Source organism: Chrysemys picta, chromosome 19 (genome assembly GCF_011386835.1).
Source record: "Chrysemys picta bellii isolate R12L10 chromosome 19, ASM1138683v2, whole genome shotgun sequence".
In the NCBI taxonomy this organism is placed as follows: domain Eukaryota; kingdom Metazoa; phylum Chordata; order Testudines; family Emydidae; genus Chrysemys; species Chrysemys picta.
The window spans coordinates 1,025,114-1,050,713 of record NC_088809.1 but is presented as its reverse complement, the minus strand read 5'-3'; the positions used below and the strand labels follow the sequence as shown (position 1 = coordinate 1,050,713).

The 25,600-nt window shown below is 52.5% G+C and overlaps 1 protein-coding gene across 4 annotated transcripts in view; it reads left to right on the top strand.

Moving 5' to 3' along the window:
• The window catches only part of SMG6 (SMG6 nonsense mediated mRNA decay factor), a 149,185-nt gene that overhangs the window by 70,078 nt on the left and 53,507 nt on the right, over window positions 1-25,600 (top strand). For all 4 annotated transcript variants that reach the window (XM_065573418.1, XM_024105968.3, XM_008169011.4 and 1 more), the window contains exons 11-13: window positions 4,653-4,769; window positions 5,418-5,583; window positions 15,660-15,861. In XM_065573418.1, the coding sequence (XP_065429490.1) occupies window positions 4,653-4,769; window positions 5,418-5,583; window positions 15,660-15,861 (485 nt within the window). The remainder of the gene's footprint in view (window positions 1-4,652; window positions 4,770-5,417; window positions 5,584-15,659; window positions 15,862-25,600) is intronic.

Here is a 25,600-nt window from a genome sequence, read left to right as displayed (position 1 = left end):
GGGCTGGGGGAGGTGGGGAGCTTCCTGTCCTTGGCTTGCTTAGGAGCTCCAGTGCATGAATTCTCAGGGCCACATGGGTCCTGTTTACTTGTCATGCTGAGAAGACATTGGCCCATTGTAGCTGAGCTGGAAGTGAAGGGGAAACAACCCTTCAATTCATGTGTGTAATGCTCTCTGATTCCTCCTTATGCTGGCACCATGAGTCATCTCGTATCCTGCACCAGGGCTCAGCTCCAGGCAGGCAGCCGCATGGCTCCATGTAAATCAGGCATTAGTCCGTATGTACATGTGAGTGTGCCTGGTTCCTGACAGAGCCCAGCCTACTGTGCTAAGCTGGAGTGAGCTGGGGCAGGGCCATGCTGCTCATTCCTTTCTCTCCATCTGCTTTTCCTCTTCCCCGTCTCATGGGGGAGCTACTGCGCCTCACCAGGGAGCCTGAACCATGCAGCCTGGGGAGCCTCCACTGGCTTTGTTTAGTGCGAGGCCTTGGTGTGAAGCTGGACATGGCCAGAGCTTATTTTCTGGAGCTAATTCCAGGCTTTGTAATGTTACCATTTAGTTCCCAACATATCTGTGTTGGTTCCATGTGTCCCGGATCCACAGGATCTGTGCTACAGCCCAGTTTGTAAACCACCTTCACAGGAACCCCTTCAGTGGGGCAGGCTCCCAAAGAGTCCCACTTGTTCTTCAGGATAACCCATGCAGCCTCACCGCTTCTGGAGCGAGCTGCCTGATGCACACTGGGAACTCTGCCCAGCGACTCCAACTCTCCATGCTGCAGGACTAATGCTCCCCGGGCCTGTATTTGCTGTGACCCCAAACAGCGTTTTCAGAACACAGTGGGGTTTGTTAGTCGGCTGGAACACAGCATTGGAAGGCCTCAGGTTAGCAGAGAGAAATGAAGGTTAAAACATGGTCCCTTCTGGTTAAGCCAGCACAAGTCACTAGCCAAACTGTCATGAACACCATTTCAGGCTCGGTCTCTCTCTGACCTCCTTAGTGAGTGCCAGGAGAGAGAGCAGCCAGCTTCCTCCAGAAGCCCACCCTTAAGTTTAGCCCATGCTGGTCATGGCTCTGTCCTTTGTTCTCAAGCTGGGGTCTGGGCTCAGCTTCCCTGCTGAAAGGTGAGCAGAAAATCTCCCCGCCCTTCGTGGTTGTTACTCGGTGTCAGTGTTTGGTCGCTGGAGCTTTTCCATTGTCTCTTTGGGATTCTGCATTGACATAGGTCACTTTCAGCAGGTTCCAGCCAGTTCCTTAACGACCCTACTCACTGTGGCCCAGACAGCAAGGCACCACCCACACCTCATGTCCTGCGCTGCCCCAAGAGCAGATTTAACACTTTTCCCTCCACTGGGTAACAATGCAAAGTACAGAGGGAAACTGACGCACATACAGGCTTCATAAAAATGTTACAGAAACTTCCCACTTCACCACAACATGTATTTTATTGTGGTGCATTTTCAGGGGGGAGGACAACTAAGCACTTATCTGCGCCTGTTGGGAAGAAAGCCACATACCCCAGGATCTGAAAGATGCAAAGATAATTACTGTATATCAAAATAAAGGCGACAGAGCAGACTGCAGCAACTATCGAGGGACATCTCTGCTCAGCGTGGTCGGCCAGGTACTTGCAAGCGTCCTGCTGAAGACTCCCAAGTCCTTGCCGAGAGAGTCCACCCTGAGAGCCAGTGTGGGCTCGGAGCTGAGTGCTCCACAACTGATGTCCTTCACATTGCTCTTGGTGCCAGAAAAAAGCTGTGAAGAACAGGCACTGCTCTACGTAACATTCATTGACCTACGAAAGGCCTTTGACTCGGTTAGCAGGAATGGCATCTATAATATCCGCTTGAAAATTGGCTGACCACAAAAGGTGCTCTCCCTATTCAAGGAGTTCCACAAGGAAATGAAGGTAACCATCCAGTATGAAAATGAAACAGCATCCGAGTTTGGTATTGATACTGGTATGAAGCAAGGCTGCATCTTCGTACCCACCAGCTTCGGCATTGCCTTCTCTATTCTTAAGTGCACCTTTGGAAATGATCTATCTGGCAGACCAACTGAATGGAGGATGGACGGCAGCTTGTTCAACATCAGACAATTTCAGAGCAGAAGGCACATTATCAAGCTTACTCTTCAGGATCTGCTTTTTGCAGATGACACCGCATTCATCTCTCATTCACCTGATGAACTGCAGGTCATGAAGAACAAGTTCTCTGATGTATGCACCAAGTTTGGCACGGAAATCAGTATCAAGAAAACAGTTGTCATGTCACAATGAACCAACATTCCACCTAAAATCTATGTCAATAATGATGTTCTGGATAATATGGATCACTTCTGCTATCTCAGCTCAGTTGCTGGGGCAAGGTTCAACACAGCCTGGCAGATAAGAGCGCCCCCTACTGAACCACCAGCCTCCATTGAATGGTGGTCTCCCATCCAGGTACTAAACTCATTAGCATCAACTTAGAACGTGAGATGTGACAATATCAAGGTTTCAGGCCTTCCTCTCATTTTTTCTCATTTTCTTGATTTTACTTACCCCTCTTCCCACTTCTCTGAAATAATTTTATCTCCTCTGAAAATCCACAGAATCTGCGCCCCCCTAGGGCATTGTCCCAGAAATACCATCTTGAGGGCTGTGTGTTGGAATGCCCAGAGCTTTTCAAAGGGTCATTTCCTTTGTCTTTACTATATTAATCTCTTAGGTTTATATAGTGCCTTCCATCCAGGAGGATCCCAAAGTGCTTTTGGGGCTGTACATACACTTAGATGCAGCCATCTCCTGGATGGTCAGCTTAGGACAGGAAGTGAAGGAAAATCTAGAATCTAATTGAAACTTGGGAATGAGTTCCAGGGAAGCAGAATGTAGTTTCTTGAACTGGACTATGGCCAGGACATTGGGGCTCTCACTCTTATTGTGGGAAAGGTTTCATGAGAGTGAGCGTTAATGTCTCAGAGTGGTCACATCCTCAGATTTTATGTTTCTCCAAAAGCTGGCACCCCTTGCTGTCATGCTGGGGCAAGGTTCAACACAGCCTGGCAGATAAGAGCGCCCCCTACTGAACCACCAGCCTCCATTGAATGGTGGTCTCCCATCCAGGTACTAAACTCATTAGCATCAACTTAGAACGTGAGATGTGACAATATCAAGGTTTCAGGCCTTCCTCTCATTTTTTCTCATTTTCTTGATTTTACTTACCCCTCTTCCCACTTCTCTGAAATAATTTTATCTCCTCTGAAAATCCACAGAATCTGCGCCCTCCCTGGCCTCGGTCTTTCCCTGATCTCTGCAGGAATGGGGTGTCTGTGGGTTAGGGCTCCTGCGCCTAGCTGAGATCTGCAGCCTGCCATGGCTTTGGAAGTTCAGCTTAATGTCCCTTCTCTTTTTCTGATGCATTATTATGCATTTTTAGTCAGTCAGTCAGTCATGGAGAACATGTCTGTGTTCAGAGGGCAGATGGGGAGAGAAGTCTCTTAGCCACTGGTCTCAGCTGTGGCTGACCCGGCTGGCATGGGCACCGCCTGGTATCTCTGTGTTGGATGTTTGCAGTAGCTGTAACACAAGCCTTGCCTGGCTTGTGCCAAGTTCTTCTATGGTGCTTTGCATCACACTTCTTCCTTGGTGTGCTGAGAGAGGTGGATGGGCTCTGCAGCTGGGACTGAGTGAGCCAGCGGTGTGCTAAGGCAGCGTGACTGGCCTGACCTTAAGCATGGAGCCATGCGGAAAAATAAAATGGCCTTCACTATCCTTCTCCCCTCTCCCTCTGGACAGGGTCTTCACCTCCCCTGCCGCTGAGTCTGGCCCCTGACCAGACAGCTTCATGATCTGTGCCCTCTCTACACTTTCTCAGTGGGGTGTGAAGCCACCAAAAGGGGCAGAGAAATAATGTTGAGGGCACAGGTTGCCAGTAATGAAATGCTAAAATGCCTGTTCCCCAGCTGCCTCCTGCCATGACTGACTAGATTGGAGAGTGGGGCAGCGTCTGCCTTGCCCTGCAAGTGTAACCCATGCCCAGCCAGCTCCCTGCCACTCTCACAGCCTCAGAAGTGGGTTCTGACTGGCCGTAGATGCACTGATGGGATTTGCTCTGCCCTGAGGCAGCTCTGTTGGGAAGAGTTATGATCATGTGGCATCTACTTGAGTAACAGCTTCAGCCCTCTTGAGGAGCTGTTGTGTGACTTGTGAACTACTGGGAGGAGCCCTGTCCTCAGTGCTGAGGTGAACATGCCAGCAGGGATGGAGATGAAACATGCAGCTAATTATCCCTTTAGCACTTTGGAATTCTCCCCTCGTTCACAGGAGGAATTAGGAAGTCTGAGAGAGTGGCAGCTTCTGAGCCCATGATGGCTCCGCAGGCAGGGCTTTCAGGCACCCAATGGGCAGTGGCTGCCAGGAGCTTGGGGTCTCTGCCTTGCCACTTCCCTGTTTGGAGCATGCTGATTCCTCCTCTCCTAAGTGGGGGGAGGAGGGGGCGGTGCTGGCTTGGGGGAAAGGAGCATGCTGGGTGCTTGGCTTTCCCCCTGTAGTCTCCCCCAGCCCATGCACTAGGACAAAAAGGGCAGGAATTTTCCTTGTCTCTCAGAGGGGGTTCAGGGTGAGGGGCCTGCTGTTCCCTCCATAAGCTGATGTTCTCTGCTTGTCTCCTCAGAGTGCCTCTCGGAGGACTGTCGCTCAGTGCTCCAGGAACAGGCCACGGCGCTGGGACTCTGCATGTTCGCCCTGCTGGTGAGGCGCTGCACCAGCTTACTGAAGGAGTCCGTCCGAGGTAAGGGAGCTGTCTGCACAGTGCTGGGTAGTGCTGGTGGCCTGCTTAACAACACTGTGCTGCAGGTCTTCCCTGCCCTAGCCCAGCCCTGCTTCCCAGGCCTGGCTCACTTCCTGCTCCATCACACACCACTTGTCTCTTGAGGCCTCTGGGTTTTGTCCTAGTTTTCAGACCATGCCTCCCCTCCTCCATTCCTGGGGTCTCTCTCCCTTTGACTCCAGGCAGCTCCAGGACTTCAGTGTGGGGCTGCCCGAGCTGGAGAGCCCGCGATGTATGTTGGGGCTCCATGACCCTTAGTCTTTTCACCTCTCCTGCTACATGACAGGCTTTCTGGTGCCTCCAGGCGACTCCGGGAAGTCAGGATTCCTGGGTTCTGTTCCTGGCTCTGCCATTGACTCGCTGTATGGGCTTCAGCAGGTCACGACCACCCTGTAAAATGGGGTGATGCTGCATCCCGTCCTTCCCTTTGGCCAGTCGCTGCGTCTGGAGTGCATTAGTGGGGATGCAGCATTCTCTGTGCATCTCCGGAGTCAGGCACTCAGTGGCCTGTGCGTGCACACACGCCCAAGAGGCAGGGACCCAGCCAGCCTTCCTCAGGAATGGGGGACTGCAGCGGGCCTGGCCCAGCTTTGTTTTTTGTCTCTGCAGCTTGGCCCCAGGAAGCAGAGCAGGATGAGGAGGATGATATCAAGGTCTCCGCCTTGCCCCAGGATCTGAAGGAGCTCCTCCCCAGCGTGAAAGTCTGGTCGGACTGGATGCTCGGCCACTCGGACACCTGGAACCCCCCTCCCACCTCCCTCGAGTTGCCCAAACAGTATGTGATCTCTTCCTGCTCTTCCAACACGTGCCCATCTCTGCGAGCTCCTTGCCGGTGCCCCTCGTTCCCTTTTTGCCCCTCACGGAGGTGGTGCGCTCTGTCCTCCCAGCACCGCTGCCTGAGCAGAGGGTATCGCTCACTGCCCTGTGCTGTGCAGGGGATGTTTCCGTGGTGCTGACAGTGTCCTGTGCATGGAGAAGGGTGTTAGTGACAGAGGAATCTTCCCTAGCAGCGAGAGCTGGGGGCTGGAAGTGGGGTGTATGTGGCTCAGGGTGGTGGCAGGCATCCCAAGGGCACAGCATTAAACCTTGTGACTAGCTCCCCTTCGTTCCCTAGTGTGGCCGGATTTCTAGCTTACACATGGGATCTCTCTCTTCATTTCCTGGGGTGCATCTCCCTAGGCCCTTTGCCAGCCAGCCAGCTGTTTGTCTGTGAGAGTGGAGCCTGCTCCCAGCTCGCTGCTTGAATTCTCTTCACCTGTGAGAAGGGGCTGGGCAAACCACATTCAGCCTGGGCCAAGCCTTGAGCAGCCTCGCTGTGCTGGGAACCCCCTTCTCCTGCTTTGAAAGCAAGTTCCTCTGCCCCAGCCAGTCACAAAGGGTTAATTTGCTAAGCTGGCTGATTCCAGACCATTAGTCCATAATGCGGACTAGGCAATTTGCATAATTTTGGACAGAAAATCATGTGAAGGGGCCAAGTATGGAGTATGCGAAGCAGTGTCTGAGCATGCGCCGTAACTGCTTTCCCGCAGGATTTTCCATCTGCCTCCGGTACTCTGGGTCCAGAGCCTGAAATCACTTCTCATGGTTAATCCAAAGGAGTCAGAACCCAGGGTGATGGGAAGGCGCATTAAGAGTAATCCAGCAAAGTGGCTTAACCATTAATGGGTCCCTGCTCCAATGCATCAGGTCCAGTCCCGCTCTCCTGTTTTATTGCCTCCACTCCAGTTCTTTTTCATTTGGCTGAGGAAATGGAAATCTCACACAGGAAGTGCTGGGCCTCATTTTGTGGAGATGGAGTCTGTTTTCTGTTTGTCGGCTGCTCGATGTGGGACCGTTGCCTGCTCATGTGAACTGTTGCCCATCTTTGGGCAGGAACTCAAACTCGGAGCTGTCATGTGAGCATGCTTGCACCAATCCGGAGCCCCCTTTGCGCTGCCTGTGCAGGGAGCTGCTGAGCCGTCGGCAACGGGCTTGCTTCGAGATGGAATTTCTGATTGGGTTCATGCAGCCAGCGCTCATCATGTTCCAGGGAGGAGCCACCTCCTCCCTTGTTCGGGGTGCGACTGAGATCTGCTTCAGCTGCCTCCGGCTGCCGGGAACCGGTCTGGCTCCCTGACGGGGTTAGGAGCAGGTGCAGGCTCCCCCTTTCCCATCAAGATGGGAGAAGGTGAGGGTTACAACCCAGCCCTTATCCGAGACTGTGGCCCATGGTTCCATCAAGTGCCAAGGAGCAGCTGGAGATGCAGGTCTGAGTGATAGGAGGTGGCTGGGCCTGGGCCATAATGTACTTTGAGCGCCTGCTCTGCTCAGAGCTCCAGAGTTGGGGAGTCAACGAGCGTCACCATTTGGTGAAGGCTCAATGGGCCCAGCCACTTCCCCTGCCTTGGTCTCTTCATGCAGTGCCTGGGCCTGCCCCTCCTCCCACTGTTCAGATCCTTTCCCTGCAGTGACTAGAGCCCGTTCTTCCCCATTGCCCACTGGCTGACGGGCCCTCTCAGATGTGGTGAGTTTACACGGCACTTCTCTGGTTTACGTTTGGGGTGCTCCAAGATGTTGTTAGCACAAGAGTTCTTTGCCTGTTTCCCACCACTCTTGTGTACCCCTGTGTGCGGGAGGCCATGACCGCACTGTAGCGGTCTGAGCAACTGAGAAATGGAGCCCCCTGCTGGAGATGTACCTCTCCAGCAAGAAGAGACGAGGTGGCAGGAGAACCAGCTCAGCCCTGCCCTCCCCTCACGTCCCCAGTCTCAGCATGTCTCCCCAGCAGGTTGGACAGGAGGAGTGACGACTGGCGTAGCATTCCTGCTCTGTACTGACGCACGCCTGCACTCTGGCTCGGCGGCTGGTGGCTAACCAGGGCAGCCATCAAGTCCAGGGGCCTTGACAGGAACTATTTGAAGATGTTCTAAAAGTAAATCATGGGCCGGAGCGTGAGTGAATGCCTTGGGCCAGGCCTGGGACCCACGGGGGGGTGACCTTGAAGAGAGAGAGAATGTGTAAATGCTAAGAGCAGAGCTTGACTCCTGGGGCTGGGCGATGAGGAGGTGCAACGTTCCCAACTCCATGCTCCCTACAGCTGTGAGTTCTCCCGGTCTTGTGCTCAGAGCCTGGACTGGGATAGCTGGAAGCTGCCCTTCTAGTGCTACTTCGCCATTCCCTTCAGTGCCGCCTCTGGGGACTGGTGCAGAGCAAAGGGACTGAGTAGAAATTGAAATGTGGGAGCTGTGGGGATCCAGCAAATCTCTGCATCTCTAGAAATCTCACCGGGTCTCCAAAAAGCCCAGGCCCAGCACCAGCCCGGTGGCTCGTCCTGGGGCCAAGGCCAGGCCCAGCACGGCGCTTGTCCCGAGGCCAAGGCCAGGTCCGGCATGGCGCTCGTCCTGGGGCAAAGGCCAGGCCCGGCACTGGCACGACGGCTCATCCTGGGGCCAAGGCCAGGCCCGGCGGCTCATTCCGGCACCAAGGCCAGGCCCAGCACAGCGCTCGTCCCAGGACCAAGGCCAGGCCTCGCACCGGCCTGACAGCTCATCCCAAGGCCAGACCCCGCACGACGCTTGTCCCAAGGCCAGGCCCAGCACTGGCACGGCGCTCATCCTGGGGCCAGATGCAGCCCAGCAGCCCATCCGAGCTCATGCTGGGGTCTGGGCTGGTGAGGCGGCTTGTCGAGGCTCATCCAGAGCCTGGGGCCTAGGCCGGTGGACTGCCCGTCCCAGTGCCTCTGCTGTATTCTCCACATTCGTGATTCCTAGTTCTCCACAAGTGACAGAGTCAGGGGACTTTGAGAACGTCTAAACTCAGCCCAGCTGTGGCAGTTGGTTTATTGCTTTCAGCTGGTACTTGAACCCGGGTCCTGGTCTTGGAGTCTTTCCCAGGTTTAATCCCCGGAGTTTTCTCTGCAGCTGTATGACACTGCACTGACCCCGAATGAGGATAGGAAAATAGAACCAGTGCCAAGCCAGAGTCTCTTTTTCATTTGGAGTCTGGCTGTCTGCCCATGACCAGGGTTACATAATGGGAAACATAGCTGGGCTCTGGAGAGCCCGCGTTTCACCACGCTGCCCAGACCTTCGCATTCTGATGCTATAGATCTTCCTAATTGTAGCTCAGATGCATTTATCACACTGTTGGATTTGAGTCTTTACAATAAAAAACACCAAATTCCTCAGCTTGCTGCTTTCCCCGTTGGACAGAGACGCAGGGAAAGGTGTTAGGTAAATGCTGCGCTCCGCTCCAGCACACGGCACTGGGGACTCAGAGCAGCATCTCAGGGGTGTCCTTTCCCTGACACGTGCTTAGGAACATGCGTAGAGCATGAACCCCAGCATTCAGGGTGTCCTCTTCACATCCAAATGGGCCCCAGGGCCGTGTGTGATACGAATGGTGGACTGCACCCTTCCCAAGATCCCTACTCTTGATTCTAGGCTGCTTTGAGCTGACCCCCACCCATAATAGACTGATTGGTGCTGGACCACAGAGGTTTGGGGGAAGATACAGACAATGTGTAGCCCTCTTTGGGACTGTGTGTGTGGGGGGGGTGACCTTCCTTCTCCTCTACCTCTCTGGGGGAGGTGCCTTCCATGGCTGCCATGTTGTGGCACAGTTCCTGGGTAGTAGCAGGGCCTCCTGTTGATGGCACAGCCGCATCATGGGCATCTCTGCTTGGATTCCAGAGAGCAGCAAAGTATTCGTGTGGTGGCTCCCTTGCCGAGAGGGGTTTGGTGAGTGAAGAGTGTGACTCTCACTCCAGCTGGAGAGAGGGCATGTATCTGAATACCGGGTACATTCCCCTCCACACAGTGTATGTGTGTTCCTGCCCCACCCAGTGGTACCAAAGAGTAGGTTGCGTGACCCAGCTGTGAAAGGCAATAACCCCACAACACAACTTCCTCATGCATAGCATCTCTCTCATGAGCTCCTTACGGAGAGTAGCTGAGGGGGTGGGCAAAGGAAAAGAGAGAGCGAGAGTTGACGAGGCAGAGATGTTACTGATGCACCCGCTGATGGCGTGAGGTAGATTTGCAGGCCGAGGAGAAGAGTTTCGGTGTGAGGTGGATGCTGGAGCTGCAAAGGAGAGGTGGGGGAGCCAGGGCTACAGGGCAGGAAGCTGCTCCTGCCTTTGAGGCCGTGGTTGAGGAAGTTGAGACTGGTGGGCAGAGAAGAGCACAAATTCCCTTGTGAGCTCAGAGATCTGCTCGCTGCTTCTCCTCACACCGACGAGCACATCGGAAGTTCAAACTCAGCAATGGGAGAAACCCCAGACTATTCAGTGTGATGCGGGGTGGCCGCTGGGAATCTGCTTTCCTGCTAGGCTGGGAATGGGTCTCTGAGCTTGCTGTAGGCTGCATGCAGCCATTTCAAGTGGTGCATTTAAACCAAGTATTAAATTCAACCCAAATGCTTTGAAAAAATCCTAGAGCCTCCTTTATAGGAGCATGGAAGAGCCTGTCAGGCTGCCCTCCTCACACAGGGCCTGCTGAGCAGTGTCAGCTCCCACGGAGGGGCAGCGCCCCAGCCCAGCCCCTGAATACAGGAACCAAGACGCTGGTAGGGATTGCTAAGAGCTGAATTGAAAACCCCTTCTGAAGCCTTGTCTCCTTTAGTGAATGTTGGTCATGGATCTGTCCCTGTCGAGCTGTCACGTCAGCAGGGCCAATGGCTGGGAAGAATGAAGGTCGAGTCAAGCTAGAGAAGAGGCAAAGCTCAAGCATTTGAGCCCCACCTGGGGAGGGGTCGCGGAGCAGCCTCAGCGCCATTAGCTAGGGAGGAGCAGGAGCCGCTTGGAGAGGGGCCCTGAAGCTGTGGAGGCAGGTCCACGTGGCTGGAATGATTTAGTGTCAGTAGCTGCCCCGAGATCAAGGCAAACGTGGAGGAAGGCGTTGGCTGCACGGAGCAGATGGCATCACATAGCTGGGTCGTGTTGTGGCTAGTGACTCCCTGTGCCATTGCTGGGAGCGGGGAGATAAGAGATGGGGGTGGGCGGCGGTCTCTGGGTGAGGGGTGGTGAGGTGGAAAAGGTGCCAGAGGCCAGGGAGTCGTGTGGGATGGGGAAAGTGCTGGTGTCAGTAGGAAGAGCTTGGTCTAGAGAGGATTGTCTGACCCCAGCTGGGCTCTCTGCAGCCTCACAGATGTGCCCCTGGGGGGCTCCAGGGTCATTTCTCCCCACTGGGCGCTGGGGAGAGAGTTGAGAGGCGTTGGTTGGATTTTCTGACTGACAGAGTTGAAGGAAGTGCCAAGGGCTCCACCCCGGAACAGTGAGGTAAATTCTCTACCCCAGGGCATCATTCTAGTGGGTCTGTTACGGAGTGGGCGAGGCTCTGTGGCCTGCAGTGTGCAAGTCGGATGAGATGCTCAGGACGGTCCCTTCTTGCCTTAAAGTTATGAGGGTGGCTCTAGTTGGGGAATGTGCAGGGCTTGCTGTGGGGGATTCTCTAGCCTGGAATATGCCGGAGGCCAGACTAGAACGGGCCCTGCTGACCTTAACACCTGTGAATCTAGCTCTGAGACCCTCAGGAGTTTCTGCCCTTTCCAGATGCTTTACGTTTCCATGAGTTACCTGCCGTAGCTGTCAGCTCGAGAGAGCCCAGATGAAGGGGACGTCCCCTCAGTGACTGCAGGGGCCCCTCAGTGCCCTCTGCAGCTGTGCCCCTGCGGTTAGGGGCAGGGTTGGTGAGTGGCTCTTAGGATGAGTGAATACTTCACGTGCCTACAGAGGAATTGCTTTTATTCTGGTTTCCCCTGGGCTGGAATGGGGCTTGGAGGCAAGGCAGAAGCCTGGTTGGGTGGTGGGACTTTGGTGCACAGACGTGGAGAGCCTGGTGCCCTATTGGATTGAGCTTTCTCAGCCTCCTGCTTTGGGCTGGTTTCCTCTGGCTGCCTTCTCTGGGGCTTGCTTGCCTGCTGTGTTCAGCCTCTTTGAGCTCTGCTCGCCCCAGGAGCAGAAAGGCCCAAGTGATTTGCCATCTGTAGCACAGCTCGGGAGCACAATGCAGGGTTTCTCACACCACTCTGGGTTTGTTGTGCAGCTGTGGAGTCTGAATGTGAGTGTTTAAACAAGCTGGTATTACTCAGGAAATGGCCACCTCCACAGGCTTGGAACATGGGGTCATTGTACTTGCATGAATCACCTGGCAGCCTGCTCCCCCTGTGAAGATGGTGGCTTATGTGAAAGCACTGCACAGCTTTGGCCCTGTCCAGGGGGACTCAGCGAGTGTCGGGCTGTGCTTACCACACAGAGTTGTTAGCAAGAGCTGCCTATTCCTGCCCCGCTGACTGTTCAGGGCGTTGGCCTCTGGAGGCAGTAGGCCTGGCTGTTGTGATTGCACAGGTCCAGCCCTAACTCTCGTGGTGGGAGTTCGTTTGGCCCCTGGATGCCCTTGTCCAAGCACATGAGCTGTGTCCGCTCCATCTCCTGTCGCCCTGTCGCTGGGCTGCACTCATGCTGGCAGCTACATTCGGCCTGGGTTCTGAGACAGCAGAAAGTGAGCTAACTCTTTGTTTTTTCCCTGTCCTTGTGGGTGTAAATGTGTCTGTGGGGAAGAGAATGAACCCCACTTGTGAGGAGAGACCTTGGGCTAACCCTCGCTTGGCTTCCTCCATTAGAAGCCTGGAGAGCATCGTTCTGTTTACCTGGGAACTGTGCGCTCCGGGGCTCGGGGTCAGCAATTCTGCAGAGCCCTCTGCAAAGGCTCCACAAAGAGGCCTGTTGCAACTCAGTTATTGTGTACGTACAGCAGGTGCGGAGGGTTGGATCTCTGAGTCTATGCACAAAAATGCCCTGAATCACAACAATCCAGTCAAGGTGACACAAGCCAGCTAAACCTCGAAACCGTCACTGGGACCCTGGGGGCCGAAGGAGAAAGCACCTGGCCAGGTTCCCAAGGATTGCACGTCCCTCCAGGACAGTCTCCTAAGGGCTCAGGCAATGAACTTCCTGACTCTTTGGCCATCACCTGGACCTGGTGCTGGGTGTATGGAGCCTGGAGAACTGCCCAATCCCGTAGTGGCGTACATGCTGACACACAGGAAGGAGGCCGCTGCACAAGATTCTGTCAGATGCGCTCCTAGCTAAATCCCCATCATTGTGTGTCACAGCTGGAAACCAGGGCGAAAACAGCGAAGGAAAAGCACTTCTCGTTCCATCCTTATTGCCAAGGTCCCCTGCACGCCCAGCCGCTTCACACCTAATGGGTGCAGCCCAGCTCCTGCTCTGAATTACACAGCAGCCGCATCGATAGCTCATGACAGAATTGCCCCAACCGTCAGTTTGATTGAGGGGACCATAGAGTGGAAATCTGACACGTACCATGGAAAGGGCGGATCTGCTGAGCCATTGCGAAACTGGGGGGAGCAGGGAGGATGCTGCGGAGCAGTGGCAGCAACTCCTGTCCCGGTGGAAGGTCTGGGGGGCCCTGCACTGGAATAGGGAGCTGGAAGGGTAAACTCCTCATCAGTGGGGCTGGAGCACTAGCGACCACGGAGGGAGGGTGCTGTGCAGAGCTGCTAAGCCTGCAGGAGGGGAACGCCCCAGCTCTGCCCCTTGCGAGATTAGCGAGCTCTCTTAAATGTAGTAATGTGAGTTATGTGACCATTTGTATGGCCTGGGAATGGCGTTGGACGCTGAGCCTGTCGGGGGGCCAAAGGGCACGAATGTCACATCAGGAGTGTTTCTGCAGCGTGTTGATATGCCTCTGCCTCCCCCACCCAAAGAGAAGTGTTCCCTGCCATGTGCCCGGTCCTCCTCCCCAACTGGCATGGAGCATTCCCTGTTGTGTGTCCTTCCCCTCCTCGGCCATAGATCTCTGCCACCAGCACCCTGTCGGCCCTGTCGCAGCCCCTGGTCTGGGACTGCTCCCCCGGCACCCTGTGTCATCCATGCCCCCCACCCCTGCTGGAAAGGGGGCACTCCCTGTCCAGGTCCCCAGCCGATCTGCAGCTGTTCTCGCTGCTCATCCCGGTGTGGAGCAGCCCGCTCAGTCTGAGGGCCAGGAGTGCTATGTGACCAGACCCATGCAGCAGGGCACTGGGGGAGGGCTGAGCCTTTCAACCCCTGCGTGTCTCCCATGGGCAGCGCTCACGTTGGAGGTGGCCCAGAGCAGCCCTATCACATCCGGTGCTTGTCTCTGCAGCCTGGGCTGAAGGATAAACTATCAGAGCTGTGGGGCAGTGGATCATTCCTCTTATTATTTTCTTCTTTGCAGATGGGGTCGTGGAAAGTTCAGTTCCTTTTAACCCTCACAGTTCTGTTTATTTTCCAGCTGGTAGCACAAATGCAGTGTTTCCCATTACATCACAAAGGGCCTCGGACAGATCCCTCCGAAAAACGTGTTGCAACTGTTTATTTTTTTCCATATTTAAACAGTTCTGACAGCCAGACCTGGCCGAGCCAAGTGATGGAGCTTTGTGAATGAGCCCAGCTCCTGGTGTCTGTGCACAGAGGGCTTCGAAGGCCCTCTTCTCCTCTGCAGCATGTTTGCCGGGGCCGGCTTGGGGATGTGGGTGACTCTGTGCTACACGTGTGCTGATTATGTGCTGGGCTTTGATTAATGGCAGCTCATTCCGTCCAGTTCCCAGGACGCTCTTGAAAACAAGATGTTTCATTTCAGTGCACTTTCCTGGTACATTGATTGCCATAAATAAACGAGTGCAGACTCTGTCCACCTGGAGCAGTTCACGGAGCAGGGGGCCTGCTCCAGCCCCTTGGCTGCCTCTGGCTGTGGAGTCAGTCCCATCCCCCCGCCATTGGTCTCTATCCTGCGCCTCACAGTTCATCAAGGAGGCACAGATGGGCACAGCACAAGGCTGCTGTCTGGGACCCGAAGGCGTGGGGAGCCCAGCTCAGTGTGCTGCTTTCCCTTCCCCATCTCCCTGTACTTCTCCTGCCTTGATCTAAAATCCCTGCTTTCTTGTGTGAAATCATTAACAAGTAGCAGTTGGTTGTGAGCTTGTAGCTGTGCGGTTGGTCTGCTGCCCGAGTGTGCCACTGTGCACCTATTCTGCCCCCGTGTCCCACCTAGACCCTGGGGGCACTGGGCTCCAGCTGCCCTCGGAGGAGAGCAGAGGCTACAGGCAACTGCTGAACTGCTCAAGGTTTTGTGTTGACAGTCTGGGCTCTGCGTGTCACTGGTGCTCGAAGAAGGTGACACACCACACAGGCAGCTTTGCTCCAAAGTGTTGAAATTGTGACCAGAAATGAAACAAGGTGTTACATCTAGTGACTGGCATTTAAAGACAAAGCCCCTGAGGTCCCGCATGGCCACAGCATGTGATGGCAGATAGTGACCTGGGCTCTGTCTGCACTTTGTGAGACACAGATAGGGCCCTGGGGACATGAGCTTCTAGGAGGGGCTGGAGAAAATAGGCTGTGTCTCAGGCAGGGCTGGAGCTGTGGCTGCAGTAGAGGAGAGGGCCGTCCTGAGGCTGTCCAGGAGGTGACTTCCCCCTTCCCAGACATAACCTGGAGCATTACTCCTCTCTGGAGAGAGCTGGATGATTTTCAGCATCACCTGGGGCTTTGGGTGGGGTAGATGCTTCCCCATGTCTCCGTACCAGGTTGGGCTTGCAGGGGGGGCTGTACTCTATGTGTGTGGGGGGGGAGGTATCCTGGGAGCTTCCTGGTCCACAGTAGAGGAGTAAGGGGGGCTTTTGACTGTCCTCATCTGCAGAGGGGGGAGAGGGCTTGTGTTAGCAAGTGCTGGGCTCACTGCTCGGGGTAAAACCCATGGGGCTGCACTCCTACCCTGAAGGGTATGTGCTGGGAGGTGCATCTTGCCTCATCTCACCTCCCTGATGTTTGCTGTGATGATGCAGAGAACATGCCAGAATTGCTCACATCTCTTCCCCTCATTCTCCCAGGGTCTCAGTGGATGTGTGGGCGACACTGGCCGACTTCTGTAACATACTGACCACAGTGAATCAGTCGGAGGTGCCGTTGTACAAGGACCCCGATGATGACCTTTCCCTGCTCAGCCTGGAAGAGGATCGGCTCCTTTCGGGCTTTGTCCCCCTGCTGGTCGCCCCCCAGGAGCCCTGCTACGTGGAGAAAACCTCGGACAAGGTCAGCACTAGGCCAAACATCCCCCCTTGATTCCTCCAGACTTTTATTCTTGGGAAGTTTTCTGTGCAAACGGAACACGATTAAGTCATTGAGAAGGGTGTTAAGGGAAAATATCGACCTTTTAGCCGCTGACATCCAGCTCTGTGTCATGAAAACCCCTCTCGACTTCCTCTGGTGTGTGTGTGTGCTCGCTGGCATGTTGTATATACGATCATTTCCTCACTTGTTTAAATAGTGCAGCTTGTGTTGGCAGCGCTCTCACTCCACTCCAAATGGTTTGCATCATGCTTAACGCACCCTCCCCCTCCCCCGGCCACAAAACTCTGGGCTAGGAAAGCAGCCAGGGCTTTTTTCCTTCTCTAAAGAGGAGAGTGATAAATAGGTGACTAGAGAGAAGCAGACACCATGTGTTAACGTACAAAAGGCTTTTAGGAATATAAAGCATTCCCTGCTGCCCGCTCTCTATTTTCCTTTCTTTGCTCTAGGAGCCCGGTCTAGCCTGAACTTTCCTCGGCTGTTGGTTTTTAGACTAATGAAATCAGCTCCCTTGTTGATGTGGGGCTTAGGTTGCATTCTGTGCCACCGCCCGGCCAGGGGGGATGTGGGGGCTGGGGCTGAGAAGGTGCCTGCACTGGCCACGTGCACTCCTGCTGGGGGTGGAGAGAGGAGAGTGACATGGGGTTGGGGACCACACGGGGCAGGGCAGGAATGAGGAGTGGAGCTTGTCAGTCCCCTGTGTCTGTTGCCTGGGTGAGCCCTGCAGGGCAGCATCCCAGAGCTGGAGCTGTCACTCTCACAGGAGGATGTTGTGGTGTTTCCCTGAGCAGAGAGGACTCTAGGAAGAGAAGTGGAGCTGCTGGGACCAAGTCTGTAAGAAAGGTGGGTAAGCTGGGGCTGGCCAGAGATGTGCATTTCCAGGTGTCACTTCTCCATGACCTGTTCCTGAACTGACTGTGAGAAATCTGGGACCCTCGTGAGAAGGGGAACCTGAGAGGTGCTAATTTCTGTTTCACTTCCCTGTCTGCCCCACTGCCCCTTGTAACGCTGCACTGGGGCAGAGAGGAGAATACAGTCACTGTCCTTGTTTCAAGAAGCACCTCGCTCCAGGAAGGAACCATCAGAAGAGGCTCTTTAGGGGCATATTCCTGGGGTTTAAAACAGCAACCCTGCAGTCGCTATTTCTTTCCCCCCCGGAAGCTGGCCTGTGTTGGTGGCCTTGCAGACTGGCTTGGGCTTGGTTCCTCTGGGCGGGAGAAGGCAGTCTGACTCAGGCCATATAGTCAGCCCAAAGCTGACACATGCACCTGCAGTCCCAGCATCCCAATCTTAGCATTGAACCCATGACAGAAACGGCAGACAGCCAGACAGGGTGCTCTGGCCAGAGAGCACAATGTACCTGCTGTGTCAGCATTCCCTGGACTTTGCCATTTCCCACTGGGCACCAGAGGCATTCGGATTACCCTCCCCAAATACTGACATGCTCAAAGCATTGTCCCTTAGCCCTCAGTGAGCTGCAGAGCAGCCACAGAGCTGAGGTTTTCTCCCTTCTTGATCCCCAGTGGGGGATGTAAAGAGAACTGTGGGGGAAAGGGGGGGGCCATGTCTCGCACAGCGAAGCAGCATCCACCCAAACAGCGTGGGTTTTCTAGGTTGTTGGTAGAGAATGTGAAACTGCCCCTCTCAGTTCTGAATTCTCACACTTTGCTGCTTAGGAAATGTCTCTTTGTTTCCTTTGCAGCCAGTTCTTCACAGCCCCCTGTTTCATTTGCACGGGTGTTAAACTCATTGCCGTGTTCCCCAGACTCTGCATGTGGCAGTCATTTTATCTAAACACAGCAAATACCTAGGAAGAGAGAGACATTTGGATTTTAGCCCCTCTCTGATAATACCTGAGATTGGACTGCAAGTCTTTGGGGCAGGGTCTGTGTTTTTATCTTAAATAATAAATTCTGAGCATTGCGATTGCCAGTTCTTCTGTTCGTTCCCTCAGTCCCATTCTATGGTAGAGTGCTGCAGTCCATCAGAGCCTCTTCACAGCCAGCATTTCTCAGCGGGTCACTGGACATTTGGCCTCCATCTTGCTGTGGATGAACATATTCCACACCTTTCGTTGCTGGGAGGCTCTGCGGTGAGATTCATGCCGGAACCAGCATGCTGTTTAGATTTTTCTGTCTTCTCATGCACTACCACTGAAGCGGTCACCTTTTCCCCTTATAAAGCCAGCTTATCACCAGCTCAAGCTCCCCCATAAGTGTTCATTCCGGGCTGAGCATTGCATGGTGGTGTTTTAATTGGTGTGTGTTGGCCGAATACCTGCTGAAACACACACTTGTATGCAGGACTTGTGCAGTGGAATACAGTGACGCATACCGATCAACTGCAGTCTACATAACTAGCAAAGTGAGACTTCAGACTGTGCCTACAGGTTCACAGACTATGGGCATCTTGTCAGGGCCTCTCCCCCTTCACTGGGAGCTGGTCCCATGCCCCTGGCATCAGGCTCTTATCTAGCTTTGCTCCCCAGGGCAAGTGCTGAGTATGGTGGAGTGAGGCTGCTGGCAGAGGGGAAGGTAAAGACTGAGGGTTTCATCTGTGCCTGCATGGTGCTGGTGGTGGGGGCTTCCAGTGGCAAACATTGGATTGCACTGAAAACACAGCCCATCTGCTCTGTGCACTAGGGGCGTTCTCCCGGGAGTCTTGGGCATCTGATGGTTTCTTCCGCGCTGGCTGGCCATTGATTGCCAGAGGGCTCCTGTGGAGTTGGTGGTAAGGCTGTGCCCGGGCTGTGGAACTCCCAGGTGGGGAGAACGGCCCGGAGATCTCCTCTGGGGTCATTCTGGAGATTTATTTGGATGCTCATCATCACTCAGTGTGCGTCCATTCCTACTAACTCTGCACAGGCTGGGCACACAAAGGAGATCTAGCAGCGCAGTCTGCCATTGAAGTTTGAAACACTGTACAGCACCTGCACCTGTGTGCCTAAGCTAGTACCTGAGTACCAGCTCCTGGGTGAGCCCCGGCCAGAGAGATGGGGAAGAGAAAGTGTTAATGGCCCTTCCCACAATAAATGTCTGTGAATGGGGGGTCCTGAAACCTGAGCCTCTCTCTCTCCTCCCCCAGCCTTGACACATGTTAATAAAAGGTTTTTAAATACCAATAAAAAGGCAACAGCCCCAGCTCACTGGGGTCTGGGGCCTGTGTCCTGGGGAAGGCCCTTCACAAATGTGGTTTTTGCATTTTCACGTTTTTGGCTGGTGAATATGATTGAGGAGAAATGCTCTTTCCCCCGATAACAATACAGTGAGACGCAGGATCAGCAGTGTGTGGATTAAAACCAGACGGTGAATGATTAATACACTTGCTTATGGGGCTAGTCACTACGGCTCCCTCCACTGAAACAAAAGGGAGCCTTTCTCTGTGCGTGTGCTCATAGGAGCATGCGCTTTGTACATGTGTGGTGAACTCACTCACCACTGGCAAGACCCCAAGTGCTCTGCCTCCTGCATGGTCCTGGAAAGGAGTCAAATCCCTGGCATGTGTCTCTGAGTGAGACACTCCAGTCTAGGGATTGGCGCATGCATGGTGGGGCGTCACGCCTGCAGCTACACTTGCCATCTTCCCTACTTGATGAATGCTCAGCTGCCCGCTATGTGCATGGTCCCCTGCTGTGGGAACGGCAAAACCGTGGGTCCCAAACCTGGTTCCATTAAGGGCCTTTGTTTCTCTTTGAAAAGTACAAGCCTCTTTTCTCTGGTTCCAGGCCCAGGTATGTTTTCTGAACTATTAATCTCTCTCTAGTCTGGCTCATATGTTCGGGGTTTCCATAACTGCTGGCCACTGCATTGGCCTCTCAGGAGCTCTCTTTGTTAGGCTTGAGCTAACGTTAGCCCATTTAGCTAGCAGAGCATTGAGCTGCTTATTAGCAAGATGCAGTTTTCTAAAGACTTTCAGCTCTTTTTTTGTGTGAAGTAGAGTATCTGCCCACAAAGAGAGCTCACGCAGAATGGCCAGAGCAATAGGCATTGGAATGCCTCGTGAAAACCTAGGTCCTGTCCTTCCTGAGATGACAGATCTGTGGCTAATCTCCTGAAAGCCTCCTGGGACAGAGGCAAGGCCATTTACCTTCCTGAGAGTGGCTCTGAAGTTTGTTGTCTTGAGCTAAAAGAAAAGCAGCAGGAGGAAGTTCCCATGGGGTGGTTGGTCGAGCAATGTGGGTAATGAGGAGTATAAAGGCTTTGGGCTCAGTTCGGCCACCCGTATGTTGAGCAGCACCTTACTCCACGAGTAATCTCATTGATGGCAGTAGCGCAAGGTGCTGCCCAGCAGGAGTAAGGGTGGCAGAATTGGGCCCTCTGTGAGGGGCAGCCTCATCCCAAACAGGAAAGCGAACCCTGAGGCAAAGTGATGGACCTGCTTCCCAGCACCCTCCTGTGCGCGTCCCCGAGGTGCTGTGTCTGTGCCGAGACACACGGGAACGCTTGCTCCGCCCGTCAGAGCAAGGGGCTTGCAGTTCACTTCGGTGGGGAGGAGGGAAGCAGTGAGAACCCTAGAGTGGAAGAGTCCAAGGAGGAGTCACCTTTGAAGGACTCCTTTCATCTCTGTCTGCCTTGCTTTCCAAACAAGCATCACCAGAGCCCTGCCACACACAGCTACAGGGCAGCATCTGGCAGCCCATAGGCTATGGAATTAAACATTGAAACACCTGCAGACCAATAACTAAACTCCACTTTGACCTCATCCTTCCCTTTCATGTGGTATCTTTGGATCGTAAAAGGCACTGATGGTGAGTTACCATCAACGTCAGAAGTTGATGTCACTGGTAATAGAGAAGAAACTGGGTTTCACCCTCTGAGAAGGTAACATGCAGAGTGTTTCCTGGCTTGAACTCTTGATCTTATTATCTGCATTTCCCTTGAACCTTGTGTGCCAGTGATTGTCTAGACACCCCCTGAGTCACTCGGACATTCTGAATTTGCCAGACATCATTGACATCCTTTGTTTGTGATGGGAGGTCTCAAGGTCCACCCATCTCCCCAGCCCAGTGTGGCAGATGGAGGACACACTGACCTCTGACCTGTGCTTGTGGTCAGTGTTTTATAGAAAGGGGCATGCTGGAGCATCCAAGCGACCCTTGGTGCCCTTAGCCAGACTCCTCACGGCTGTATGCCAGAGGGATTCTGAGCAGCTCTCTTTTCATCTGGCCGGCTAGTTGCTGCTTAAACAGAGCAACATTTGAGCATATTTTTAAAACTCTGTTTTATTGTGGCTGAAGATAAAGGTAACTTGGTGCAAACAAGCTGTAGTATTGCATGAGGACACTAAATGCAGCCCTGGAGAAATCTGCAATGTGGAATAATAGTTCAAGCTCTTAAAAAAAAAAAAAAAAAAAGGAGGGGGGGGGGATTCTGCCATAAATCTAGTGAGTGGAATCAGAGGGAAATGATCCCATCTGGAAAACTCCAGCGCTGGTGCTGCTGAAGGCTTAAGGAGCGATGCAGATCGCAAAGAGAAAACCCTGCAGTCTGAGGATGACAGGCTCCTTAATTGATGTCCATTGCAACTGGTACTCTGCCAGTTTATGTTGGCCATGTTCCAGCGTGCTGTAATTTTGGAGCCAGGTGTGAAGCGTTTCTGTTCCGTCTTGTTCCCAAGCACCTACAGAAGCCTCACACATCTCTCTTGAGGCTGCAGCATGTAGGAAACAGCTGTACAGGTATAGGTGGAAGGAAATGTCACAGCTGGGTTGGGAATGCTCCCCCACACCTTGCCCGAGGTCTGGGTTTGAGAGGAGGGGGCACCCCCCTCTGGCTACACCAGGCCAAGGGAATGTAGCCACTGTCATAGAGGCCCATCTGTCTGGCTGGCTGTTGATCAGGCACTCTCAGTAGCAGTGGGAGTCCGGGGGAGACACAGGTCAGCAGTCCCTCGGCAAAAGACATTCCTCCATGACCTGCATTAGCCAGCAGAATAGCAGATTCTAACACCAGGGATTCCTATAGGGTAAGGCCAGAGGGGACCACTGGGATCATGTATCCTGCCCTCCTGACCAGCAGGCTGAGGGACTCCCTGAATTTTAATGCCTGTTTGAAAGAGAGCAGATCTTTTAGAAAAAAATCCAATCTTGATTTTAAAGTGATCAATGAGGGAGAATCTACCATGACGCTTGGTAAATTGGTCCAGTTGTCAAATACCCTCACTTAGGGTGAATAAAAATCAACTTTTTAAAACATTAAAAAAAAGATATTTTTTTTTAAATTAAATGCGTTTTCTTTTTAAAACTAAACCTTTTGAAAATGACATTTGAAAAAGCCTAAACTTACTATAATCTATTAAAATAATTTTAATTAAATAAAACAAATTAAGCAGTGCATATTTGTAGCCGAGGTTTAAAGAAAGTCAGACCGCTGAACTGATGCAAGTCTCTGGCTAAGCTGGAAACCAGAGTTTGCTGAAGTGCCAATTCTACAGGTGCCGAGAGAATATCTACCTCATTTTGGTTTGTTCAACTACCGTACTTTAGTTCAATGGCTAGTTCCTTCAAAGCCCAGGAAAGCTGGTTTTCCTCTCCCAATCTGTGAATAAAATGTGAGGTGAGAGGATGAGAACTAGTACATCTACAATCTTGAAAGACATGGGACTAGAAACAGTCAGTTCACTTAACTACAGGTAAATAGTTCCTTTGGTTAATAAAATCTGTTAGTTTTAAATGCAAAACAAGTTTTGACAAACTATTTTTTTTCTTATGTCTCCTTCACATTTAAAGTAGTTTTATGTAACTATTTAAAAGATGCTGGGTTTGTGCGTTTGAATGCAACTGTAGAATTGAATTCTAATTTCCATCCAAATAATTGTGACACAAGTCATAAGTAAAAAAATGAGTCACCATCTCATAAATAGGAAATGCATCATTCACCATATTCTAACATAATAAAAAAAGTAAAAATTAAGAATCTGAATAAATGTGTATGTCAAGCTAGATAATTGCTTAAATAAATGTGTATAGATACAGTGTATCCTCCTGGTTAGCAAAAAGAAGTACCAAATTTAGTGGAAAGGTTATATTTAGTTGCAAATCAACATATTTTAATGGTTACTAACCAGTGAGAATCAACCTTTCTTTAGGAAAAGAACTAAAAAGAACAAATGCAAAACAAGATTAAAATAGATTATTTAAATAAAGGTTTTCCTGCTTGCTGATTTAAATCATTATTAAAATCGGTGATTTAAGTCACTTTGATTTAAATCAATCCACCCTGACCTCACTGTTAAAAATTTGCACAATTCTTACTTGTCTGAATTTGTCTAGCTTCAGTTTCCAGCGATTCGATCCTGTTATACCTTTGTCTGGTAGAGTGAAAAGCCCTCTAGTATCAAAGTTCTGTTCCACAAATAGGCACTTGCAGACTATGAACAAGTCATCCGTTAACCTTCTCTTAGTTAAATTGAATAGCTCGACCTCCTGTCACTGGGCAAGTCTACGCTACAGCGCTACATCGGCACAGCTGCACCACTGTAGCGGATCTGGTGACTGCTCTGCCCTCAGCATAATTACTCCATCTCGGCGAGAAGTGGCTCTCCTGCCGCCATAGCACTGGTATGGACAGTGCAAAGCTTGCGTCGCTCGGGAGGGAGGGGTTCTTTCACACCCCTGAGCGACGTAAGTTAGATAGATTTAAGCAGTACTGCAGACCTGCCCACTATAAGACATGTTTTCCAATCCATTCATCGTTTTCATGGCTCTTCTCGGAATCCTCTCCAAATTTTTCAGCATCCTTCTTGATTCTTACATTGAGGACACCAGGGTTGGACATAGAATTTCGGTAACAAGTGCCAAATACCAAGGTAATATTACCTTTTACTCCCACTTGATATTCCCCTGTTTACACAGCCCAGGATGGCATTAGCTCTTCTGGCCACTGCATCACACTGGGAGCTCGTGTTCAGATGGTTTCCATCATGATCCCTACGTCCCTTTCAGAGTCACCATTTTCCAAAACATCGTCCCCCATCTGTGAGACTGCACATGGTTCCTAGATGTATAACTTAACACTTGGCAGTATTGAAACAGTCTTGTTTCCTTGCACTCATTTGATCAAGCTCTGTATTAGTGACCTGTCTCCATTATTTACTACTACCCAAATCTTTGTGTCGTCTGCAGACTTTATCAGTCATTATTTTATGTTTCCTTCCAAGTCATTGATAAAAATGTTAAATAGTTCAGGGCCAAGAGCCTATCGCTGCGGGACCCCACTGGAAACACGCCCACTCAGTGGTGGTTCCCTGTTTACCATTACGTTTGAGACCTGTTGATTAGCCAGCTGAGAGTCCATTTAATGTGTGCCGTGAGCTGCTGTTTGCTGCAGATGTGGTATATTCAGGAGCTTGAAGCCTTTCATCTTAGCTCATCCAGCCATGCAGAAGATCTGTGGGGTTGGCTGCCTGCCCGCTGACACACAGCGATGGTATCCAAGTGTGGGCGAGGCATCAGGCAGAGGGCAGAACACCAGTGCAATAATCCTTGCCCTGCCCCAGACTTGCCCTCTCCCAGGGGGATGCAGAGTATTATGCCTCAGGGGCCATAAGCTCTGCCTCCCAGGGACAGAAGCTGGCGAAGGAAATGCTGTTGGATTCAGTGCTCTTGGGTAGACCCTGACTCCTGCTGCAGTGTAGTTTTCTTGCCCTGCAGTCTGAGGGAGCTGGGAGTGTGAGAGCCAGAGCCTCTGGACATCGCGTGGGACCAACTGACTCCATCTGTGAGTTAGGAGCCAGCCCTGCATCTTCAGGGCTGTTCCAGAGGCACTCCATGTGAGAGTGTCCTTTGAATTCCGACAGGCCTGCCCATCTCTCCCCCCAAAAGACACTCCTCTCCAGAAACCCCCAGCTCTGACGTGAGCGAGAATAGCTGGCATCCGATGGCACTGTAGGAGGTGAAAGTACCTTGTCACTGGAAACAGTTTCCTTTCAGGATTCACTCCTCTTGGCACAGATAAGGCCTGGTGCATCGGGTACAAGGGGCACATCTTGCAGGGGGAAGTAGAGTCCTTCCTGCTTGTGGGCCTGGTCTGGGCATAGCCTGAGTCAAGGGCAGCCTTGCACTGCCCTGGGATTGCAGAGCACCTTGTGCAGCAACTGGGAGGACTCGGGCTCTGTCTTTGGCTGTCACTGCAGGGCGCCGTGGAGCAGAGGTGGGAGTGCACAGGGACTGGGGGATAGGAGCATGTGCTCTGGAAAACAGGCACAGTAAATAACTTTGGCTGTCACTGCCATGAATCTGGCCAAACATTTTCCTGAGACCCCCTGACATCCATCTCCCCTGCCTTCGCCCACCCGTCTCCTGTCCCAGCCTCCCCCTGCTGTGCTGTGAAGCAGACAGTCTGGATACTACTCACTTGTGCCAACATGCATGCAGTCCCATTGCCAACGCTCTGTTCTAGCCCCGTTGCACTGACTCCATGTTGGAGGTGAGGGGCTTCTTTCCAGCATTGACTGGAGGTATGGCATGACCATTGATGGAAAGCCTAGACTCGCACATTAAGTGTTCCTGGTGGCAGAGAAGAAAGTATTGGGGTCAAAGGTGAATGGCTAGCTCCACTCACTGATGTTGAGAATACAGAGTAAATCTGGTTCACCCCAGGGCTGTTTTCGGCCCGTCAGTATTTAGGGAACTTCTCCTGTAGATCAGATTATTGTCATCATCACACATCACCACCAGTCAGGCGTTGTTCATGGGAAACTCCTC